A 10,116-nucleotide genomic window follows, 5' to 3' on the forward strand; every position below is an offset into this window, starting at 1 on the left:
AGGTTGGCAGAGATTGGAGAACAAGGATTCTTAAATTTCAAGTCAATATTAGGCTCATACTGAGAGTTTTAGCATTTATACTATGTCTACAAGTTATATTTAGTGCTGAAAATCAAGTCATGAAACTGCTCAACTTACTCTCCACCAGCCAGGCGAGCCATTATCTTTCTCTAGTTGTGACTCGCTTATTCGTCTTTTCACAGAGTCAATCACAGCATCTATTCCTTCCATCCCACAAGAAGTAATTATTTCTTCCAGTAGAAGGGCACCTGCAACAAATGATTTATTCACGGGGGAGAAAAGAATGCTCTAGCAGATGCAACTTTCCCAGGGTACATAAGAATAGGGTAATTACATTTAGACCCCTCTAAAGATGCGAAATTACACTTTCCCCACAAAGAAGTTTTAAAATGATATTTACACCGTCTCCGAAAATTCTTCTTTTACACCTACACCTGATTCAGTTAGGGTATGGACATGCTAACATCAACAAAAACTTTTCAATTTTCTTCCTCATTTAACATTCCCATATATATTTTTCGTACTTATAAAAGGATAGATGTAAAATATATATATGGTGTAAGGATAACATTATTATATTTTTCTTGTTATAATACAAAATAATTACATAGAAATATTAAATGACAGGTAAAATTGAAAATTTATGTAATTTTTTGCTAACGTCTGCATTTTTCGTTCAAACCATAACGAAAGGGGTTTAGGTGCAATCGCAGAATTTCAGAAGGGGGTATAAGTGTAGTTTCAATTTTCGGGGGGGAGCGTAATTTTGTATTTTCAGATGGGGTCTAAGTGTAATTAACCTATAAGAATATAGAGGTTTCAACTAATAGCAGGACAATACAAAATGTAAGCTGCAAATTATAGTAGGTTTGAAATTCAAAAGTAAGATGTCATGTACTGTCTCATTATAGAAATGATAAAGCAGCAAGTCCAAATTTGATCTGCTGTCAACAGATCACACAGAATTCTGCAGCCATGAAACCTATCAATATGATGTGTTAGCTTCATTTCATTCAGGAGTTTACTAATAGTACACATAGGCAAAACTACACAAGTTATTGTAAGTCAAAAAGGTTTTAATACACATAACAAATACATTTTAGCCACAGCAAATGTCATAATATAGGTTACTTAATAAATGCATATGCAGAAGCCTTTGTTTAACTAAAACTAAGCTCATGCACTCATAATTGCCAGCACAAAATATCAATAGAAGACCAATTAATATACTACAATTAAAAACACCCCCCATCATATTCCCAGCATCTCCATTACCTTACATATACTCGCTGTTTTATATGCATAAAAACACCTATACATAAGTGTTCACATGCATGCATACACACACACATCATGAAAGATTGACGGAAAGATATATATATGCAGAAACAAAGGTAAACCATGTCCAAGATTTTATAGCAACTAAGCAACAAAGTTTTGCCACACCTGAGAACAACTTACCAGATACACGACAACTGTAAGTATTGTCATCCTCATCAGCAACATACTGATTAGCATCCAGCGACCAGGTATGAACCTACATCCAAATTGCACATGAAGAAGATAATGAGAGGTACTGGAAGAAAAAGGGGAACAAAAGATGATGCTTAAAATGCCCGTTATAAACAAATCAAATGAAATGTGTTTCACCAGTAAAATGAAAACTGCACCTGTGTTGCTGCTGACTAGAACGAGGAAACATATAACTTATTCAAAATACTTTACCCATATTAATTAGAAAATCAAGCAGACAAAATGCTCATCCATATTGATATTGCTCAACTCAAATTAAATAGAAAAACAAATGGAAACACACTCTCATGTATGTTTTAGAACACTACCATATTGAAAGAATCTCAAGATGACATGTTACTTATTGTAGCCTGTAACTTAAGAAACATTTGATGTCTCTAAACATGTGGCATGGTAATCAGATTGCAAAATGATCAGGCCAAGCATAACAAAACAAAACTCAGTTAATTGGTTAGATTCCTCAGTATTTTGCTGTAACTGCTTCAACTGATACCCAGTTATGTCAATATATCTGACATCACTAGAAAAGGAATAACCATGTTATTATGTCTCGAAACACAAGTTGTGATCAATCGACACTTGATACTTTCAGGCCCTCAGTGTCACAATGACAGGGGGGACAACTATGTCAACTATCAAATACATATACAAAAAAAATAAGAATTATAGAAGATTTTACATAGACTCCGAGACCAATTACTACTTTTCTGTCTTTTAGGCCGATATGTCTATTTTGAAGATCTCTATAGTTTTCATATACCAAGCAGCATCATTCAGGTTGGTATCATTTTACCATCAGAGAGCCCAAACTTAGTGCAACACTGAAAAATGTCAGCATTTTTATCATATTGAAGGCTCTGATTTAGGGAATTAGAAAAATGCTTTGCACTAACTACAACCAAATAATACAAATCTTTCTACAAAATAAAAGAAAACATATCATGGCTCTCTGGAACTGACTAGATAGAGGATTACCTGTTGTTCTGTCACTTGAAGGAAACCAATGGTATAGTAGACTAACTCTTTCACATTGTTCATTACAACCTACAGACAAAAACTTTAACATCTCCAAAATCTGATAACCTAATGCATAACAAGACAAAGTAAAAATGATAGTTCTGAAGCATACCTTCACAAATCTTGGGCTTCCAACAACAGTCAATAAAAATTCAAATAACTGCACCAGAAAAGACCAGCAAAATCGCATGTTAAAATACTAACTAATGAAACTATCTCACTCCAACCCAATAGAAGTGAGGGCAACAACATACTCAGATATTAATCTAAACCCCATTCATATATCAAACTACTATTGTATTATCCTCAATATGAAGTAATTTTCCCATAAGCTTCTTTGATTGGCACCAAAACTTCAAGGTGTAATTTGAATGTTGCAATTCGCATGCTCTCGGAAACCGTCACAAAGTTGGAACTTGGAACATACAATTTCAATAGCATAAGCTGGAAAGCTAATCGTCAAGAATCTGTATGGGATACCTAAACATATAAGCTTGTTTGGATAATGGAGAGTAGCTAACATAAAATCAGTTAAAATATTGATCATGACTTTAGGTTATCATTTTATTGAAAATACTGCATATACTTTTTCCCATTTCGTACTATTTAAACAAACTTTTGGTAGCCAGGAGCAAGTGACGGCACTCGACACATTATTGGACAACAATGCATCTGAAAATAAAGTTTTCAAAACTAGATTGAAGAAACTATATTTTCTGCCAGATCTCACAAAATCAACACACATGTAACTGCTACCAATGTTGCATCTACATGACCAACATAAGACTTCTATGTTAGGATGATAAATTTTTATTCAGTAAAAAGTAGAAAGAACAAAAACTGCAGAAAATAACATCCCAGTCCTAAACAAAGTAAACTAGTTCTTAGCTGGTGAAAATAGATTCAGATCGCGTTATGATTAAAGAGGCGTCCAGAAAAAGCTGCAGCACCCTTAATCGCTAAAGTTCAAGATAAACATTTCATCGGCTGAATATAGTTGAATTGCACATAAAAATCCGAGTTTTGCATTGTAGAAAAAATGGGGTGACTGCACAAAAATACAAAATAATATGAATCTCAAGGAACCAACTGTTGTGGTAAGACATATGCCAAATAGTCACAGCAAGAACCATCCAGCAGTCAGCACCTATATGGCAATTGATCAAGTTTTTCTTGGCGCTACTTCAAAGTTCACATAATAGCAACTGTATTAACCTGGATAACAAAGGACTCAAGACTTTTCTCTGCACCATCAGAATCATATCTCCCATCATAGGAATCTTCAACGCCTTCAATTGATGAGCGCTTATATACTTCCAAGGATGACACAAAAGTGTGCCATAATGGCCCCACAATTACTGTAATACCATCAAGTTGTAAGAAACTATGAAGATAAGGACAAGAAAAACAATGTATCACCATAAACCAAGTTCCACCTAGGAATCTGACCACATACCAACAAAATGAGTTTCTGCAATGGCCGGGAAGTTCTGAATAAACTGATTCAAGCACTTTAGCACCTGACAGAAGGTAACATAGTTTTCTCAAAATCATCAATTGACATACAGATGGCATCACTATAGACAATTCAATAGAAGAGCCACCTCCATTCTGATGCTCCAATCATCAGGATCTTCAGATGGCACTGGGTGTCTCAAGATTGAAGAAAATTGCTCCATCCAAGGCTGGAGCATCGGTAACATTAGGGAGCTAGTTTCTGTCTGTTTACCAGAAGACATGAAATTAGCTAATCTAGTACATCATTCGATTAGCCTGACTTCACAAGCTACAATTGAATACCTTGTAGACACCACTCATAACCCCGAGCATGGAGGTACAGTTGTAAACTATTGAAAGAGCTCTAGACCGAAGACATTTGTCATAGACCTGCATGTATAAATCCACAGAAAGATGAGAAAATGATCCAACAATACCTCCTCTACCAGAAAAGTTACTAGTTCTGCAAACAAGTTCTCAGAATAATGTTGTAAAGCAATAATGTAAAGTACACTAAACAGCTAAAACACCCAACTTTTTTCATTATTCTGTACATCTTACCAAGAACTCTTGAAAGGAAATAAGTATGCCACCAAGGAGAAAGATAAGAAGAATATAATCCAGACACACATGGAAATATTGTCAGCTAAGTTTACAGTTTTTGCATGTAGAAACTTCCGGGGAATCTAAACAAAACGAAATTAATTGACTATAAGCAACATAAGTATATGAAAACTACACCACTTAGGCATCTAAACCTTGATTTCTGATGCCACACACTTTTTCCTAAAGACTTTAGACAAGCTTATCTTCCATATGATTGCTACAGGAAATTAATAAAATGAATGCGACATACAATCTGGTGAATAAGACTAACCTGAGGCGATGATACAATCGTGTGCAAACATGGGAATAAAACTGGGACAATTTTTGGAACCATCTTATCGTCCATGTCCGAAGAAATAAGAACCAAACATCTCAAAGCCCCGTGCACTGCAACAATAAAATAAAAAATTATACACCCCTCAAGAACTATCAGTGACATGAAAAGGCATACCAAGGACTCACCAGCATTCAGCTTAGTCTGGTCATTAATTAAACTTAAAAGGAAGGGCAGTAATTCAGGCCAATCATCTGGCCAGTCATACTGTGCAATAGTCGATACAGCCACACTTACTGCAGTACACATTTTCTTGTAAGGATCATCCAGTAATGCTAGGAGTAATCCACGTATAGATGCCTGACAGAATAACAGAATGAGGGTGATCTTTAGAAAATGAATGCACCATTACTTTAGCAGAGAACATCGAGTTCAAGCTATATACTGGGAGCAACTCTGAATCAAGAAAAAGCAAGACCTTTTCATTTCTAGCAACAACAGGATGCTCAAAACCTTCCTCATCCTCATTCCAATGTTTCTTAATATATTGCTTCAGCAAAACTGCTGCTAAGTTAATGCATGTTAATCTCACAAGCGAATCACTAAAAGGAATTGGACCAAAATCAAACACATAAAGTCCAATGAATGCAGAAAAAATAAATAAAATTTTGCTAAATACAGCATGAAGGATATCTGCCGTAATCCAAATGGAAGTTCACGGTTTGCAGCAACTCCAGCTAGAGCAACACCATAACCTTTCATGAATTAAGAAGAAAAAGACAAAATCAATTCCATAGCTAAGGTGTAATTTAGGAGGAAAAAGAAAACAAAAACAAGAATCCGCTAGTCGGTTTCAATATAAGTAGTATTACTCAAGTCAGTTCTGAATGACTATGCAATCACATAGCAAAACACAATACTAAAAGATCAAAGATGTACTTATCAAAAATTATGCAGATATCAATGAATCAACAATTGCATCGTAACATAGGTTGATCAGTAAGAAAAGTTTTCATCTTTATTTTAAAATGGCAATGTGGCATAAAATCGAAAAAACGAAATTAATTAATACAACCAACATCATAACCAAAAGAAAATCTTCAACCACATCACAAAAAAAATTCAGTACGAAAACTTTACCTAGACTTTAAATGTCCTACAAATTGCCCTACACGCATAAACTCAAGTTCAATTCCTCAAATTAAAGAGAAGAAACATTCAATCAATCAAGTGACAAAATTCCATCCAAAAAAAAATCACTTCTTAAAACAATTGCCTCAGTCACCTGGTTGAAGAGATGCTTGCTGGAGGGAAGTCTCCGCAAAGGTTCGAACTTGATGGTTGGGATCGAGTGAGGCGTTCAAGCAATTGACCAGCCATTGTTGATCTTGATCCATTCCCAGTATAATCATCCAGATAATACACCAAATTGTGTGTGTCCGTGTGCGGGAGGTGGGAGGAAAATGCGGCAAAAAGGAGGGAGTTTTCAGTATGGGGTTTTTGTAATTGGGGGTTTTTTATAGGGGTTAGGGTTTTGTGATCCGCTGACCGGCTTCACCAGTCAAAGGGTACCGTAAAGCTTCTTCCTTTCATTTTTGCCTCTCTCAATTTCCCTCCCTTAACCCTTTTAATTTCTCCTCCCAATTCCACTTACTACCACTACCTGGGGCTGGAGATGCTCAAACAATTCCTAGACTTTTTTCCATTTGTTTTCTTACATAAACAATCTCTACTTCTAATTATTAATTAGTTCGAGACATTACGTCGTTAAATATGCAAACTTGGTCGATAATTCAAACGTATTAGAAAGATCGTACTTCATTAGTATCTCGTTTAATATTAACTATTCTTATTTGTGATAGGGGTATGTTTTGTAGTAACTTGTCTTATTTTTCTTTTGAATAATTATTAATTTAAGAGTATTCGGATTGTAATTCTTACGACAAAGACAAATGCTTGACGTACCTGAAGAACTAGAACTGGCGAGGAATGCACATGTTTTCAGTTACAAATGGAGACAAGAATCAAGATATTGTAATGTAATCAGAAGACTTGCTCAAATTTCATTCCTACACAGCAAACTAAGTATATATATACATACAAGGAGAACATTGATGAAGTGAAAAAACCAAGGTCGTCAATCTACATCTCCTGGCCATTCGTTGCTCGTAATCCAGACAACCCCATCAACCAACTTTTTCTGAGTTTACAAAACTTGATCCGACCAACGAAAAACTTGTTCTTTCTCAAAGTATCAACTACAAAAGAATTTCTTGGATTTCTTGCCTCAGCCGGTTTTTGTATCCTATAATTGTTTTGATATGTGTATGTGACTATTGTCTTGAAGCCATAATATCTGTTCTATGTAGTACTCATAATTATTGACAGCAGAAAACAAAGCAAAAGATCACTGAGATTATGTTGTCAATGAAGCAACTCAGCAGGCCTTCCCTTTCTCTTGTCTTTGCAAACAATTAGCATCATTACAGTATGTCTCATGTTGACTTCTGCTGTCAACTTAATTTATGATTACAGTTTGATCGCGTGAGTATTATTCAAGAGATATGATGCTGTCCAAATGTAAGTTACAGATATTCTTGAAAGCTCAGTTAAGTGTTTATTTGATCCCATCTTGCTGCTTAAGACTTCACAAAGAGTACTACTCAATCTAATGCTAAGCAAGAAAACTGAGGTCGTTCTGTAGTTTCTTAGCTAGCACTTGTTTGGAGCAGCGTTTCATGTTCACTAATTATGCACACAATTGCAATATGTCTAGAGGTCATTGGACAACTTAATCCATCGTAAGATTGTTCAGTCACTTCCGTGCAATTCCATACTTTGTTATTAGTCCCAATTAGCGTTTGATGTAAAGGCATTAGATTAGCCCATTCATAAGACGACTCGCTTATACCATGTTCCAATTCAGTTAATGAGATATACTAATCGTGTAATTGATTTACAGTCCTACTTGAAGATCAATATCTTCAGATATTATGTGGGGTTGACACAATATTCGGTCACAAGTTTTATGAAACTTTATAAATAAGTGGGGCGTCTGAATGTTTTCAGTTTCCACTTCATGTTGTGATAAGAAGTAATAGAAGAGCAGAGTCACATACTAGAAAACAGAAATGTTTAATACTACATACATCAAAGAGCTAACAAGAATTGATAAGAGAGAAAACAAAAGAGCTAGCAAGTAAAGCCTTAGCAGAAATAGTTTCTATTTACTCCCAGTGATGAAATATGTTGGAATTCAAACATGATTGCAAGATTTCAAACTGTTGCTCTCTTTGTTCTTGTTTGCTGGATGATACTTAAAAATCCATTTCCAGACCTTGTGGCTACTGCTACCCCTTTTCAATCCTCTTTCATTCACCGTGATCCGGCAAGAGCCACCACCATTCCCTAAAACCCCATTACTTTTCATATTTGCAAGACTTCCTCCAGTCTCAAAACTCTCACTTTTGAAGCTAACACCATGATCAGAAGCTCCACTGATTCTAGCAGCAGATAGTTCTTGCTTCGATTCAGACGACAAATCAAGCTTCAAATCAATGAAAGCAGACTCATCCATGGCGCTGAAATCACTTTCCTTGGCTGGAAAAACACTCCTGTGAACTCTATCAAGATCAATGAGAGTTTGGCCGCCACCCCTTCTACCCCCTTTGAAATCAACACCATTGTCAGCATCAAAAAAGCCTCTAAAACCACTTTTTCTCGGTTCAGATTCGCTGTAGAACCCACATTGCTTATCAGAATCAAGAAAGATCCCACTAGTTACATCAGAAATCTTGGCACTAGAGAAGCGATATTCACTGCCTTCATCAAGATCGTTGTGCCCACCACCACCCCTGAAACTGCAGAGTGATCTAGACCTAGACACACCCATAACATCAGAAACCCAAATCTCACTTTTCTCATCAGAAAATTCACCGTTTTTCTCAGACCCCTTGTTTCTTTTCTTCTTGAATAACCTCTTAATCCTCCAAAAACCATTGCTTTTCTTGACCTCCACACAGCTGCTGCTGCTCCTCCTGAGAAATATGACTTGTTCCGCCTTCTCTTCTCCTCTTTTAGACTTGGGATTTGGATTGTTACTTTGTTGGGAATCAATCTTCTCATTCTCTATCAGAAATGAGACCCGGCCAACACTCCCCACTTCCATCGTGCTACAAGAATTGCGATACGAAGAGGAGACATCAGAGCAAGAGCAGGAAGAAAGACGCTGCTCCCCACACTCGGAGCAAACCAGTTTCACAAGCCTGTCTTTGAGGCAGTAAGCGCAGATTCCCACAGACGATGAACTCGGGTGTTTCTTGCATGGGATTTCTGATGCGGCTGAGAAGTTGAATTCTGAGAAATCGTTGTTAAAAGCTTCCACAGCTTTGCCTCTCTCTTTCATGGCTACCTGAGAAAACTGAAACTGCTATGTGTTGAATGACAGGAAAAATCTGAAGTGCAAAAGAGGTAATTTAATGGGGTTAGGCCCTCAGCAGAAAAAAAGGGGTTGTTGTAGGCTTTTGATAGAGTTTGGCAGAGAGAAAAGTTGGAGCTTTGTCAATGATAAAGAATGAACGACAGCATAGCACGCAGAGCAGAAGGGAGACTTTTTTAGAAGGCAAAAAAGAAAAAAGTGGAGTGAACTTTACGTTTTTCTTTCCAAGAAAACAGTGTTTATTACAGAGGAGGAGGAGTGATTGAAAATGCAACGCACACCGCGGCTCTATCTCCTTCTGCAGCAGGTATCATTGCGTGTGGGGGTGGGATGTGGAGGGAGGGGTGTGAGAATTCATGAATTGATTGAAAATTCAGAAACACACTGTGTCACTGTGAGTGTGAGGTTGAGTAAAGGGATGAATGGAGCTGTTCTATAAATTTGGTGGTGGCTGTTCAAAAAGTCTGATCAGTGATCAGTTCCTGTGGGGCGTCCATCAATCACTCTCTTCTAGCTCCTGTCTCCCCCAACATTTTTTTCCAAGATTTTGTTTTCCTCTTTCTTCACACAATGCTATAAGTTAGAAAATTCCTACATTTTATATTTTTTTTTTTGCAGTTTCATTTGAATTTTTGAGCTAAGATTTTGATTTTTGATGATTTGCAATTTGACAATTCATTTACATTATACTTATGTTACGGGTTTATTGCATGAAAGAATAAACTGTTTT

The 10,116-nt window shown here is 36.5% G+C and overlaps 2 protein-coding genes across 4 annotated transcripts in view; both read right to left on the bottom strand.

Annotated features, from left to right (window-relative positions):
* The window catches only part of LOC105161502 (importin-9), a 13,170-nt gene extending 6,519 nt beyond the window's left edge, over positions 1-6,651 (bottom strand). For 2 of the 3 annotated variants that reach the window (XM_011079206.2, XM_011079214.2), the window contains exons 1-13: positions 6,234-6,650; positions 5,642-5,703; positions 5,427-5,519; positions 5,137-5,308; positions 4,946-5,061; positions 4,372-4,458; positions 4,176-4,292; positions 4,028-4,091; positions 3,787-3,929; positions 2,684-2,731; positions 2,530-2,598; positions 1,483-1,558; positions 139-269 (exon numbers count right to left, since the gene is read on the bottom strand). In XM_011079206.2, the coding sequence (XP_011077508.1) occupies positions 139-269; positions 1,483-1,558; positions 2,530-2,598; positions 2,684-2,731; positions 3,787-3,929; positions 4,028-4,091; positions 4,176-4,292; positions 4,372-4,458; positions 4,946-5,061; positions 5,137-5,308; positions 5,427-5,519; positions 5,642-5,703; positions 6,234-6,360 (1,305 nt within the window). In that variant the 5' untranslated portion in view covers positions 6,361-6,650. Of the gene's footprint in view, positions 1-138; positions 270-1,482; positions 1,559-2,529; positions 2,599-2,683; positions 2,732-3,786; positions 3,930-4,027; positions 4,092-4,175; positions 4,293-4,371; positions 4,459-4,945; positions 5,062-5,136; positions 5,309-5,426; positions 5,520-5,641; positions 5,704-6,233 lie in introns of all 3 variants that reach the window. The other variant, XM_011079221.2, reaches the window with a different exon arrangement.
* LOC105162245 lies at positions 8,205-9,353 on the bottom strand. Its single transcript, XM_011080242.1, has one exon. It carries the CDS (start codon positions 9,351-9,353, stop codon positions 8,205-8,207), a length of 1,149 nt encoding a protein of 382 aa, XP_011078544.1.

The sequence above is a fragment of the Sesamum indicum genome, linkage group LG1, assembly GCF_000512975.1.
Source record: "Sesamum indicum cultivar Zhongzhi No. 13 linkage group LG1, S_indicum_v1.0, whole genome shotgun sequence".
NCBI lineage: Eukaryota > Viridiplantae > Streptophyta > Magnoliopsida > Lamiales > Pedaliaceae > Sesamum > Sesamum indicum.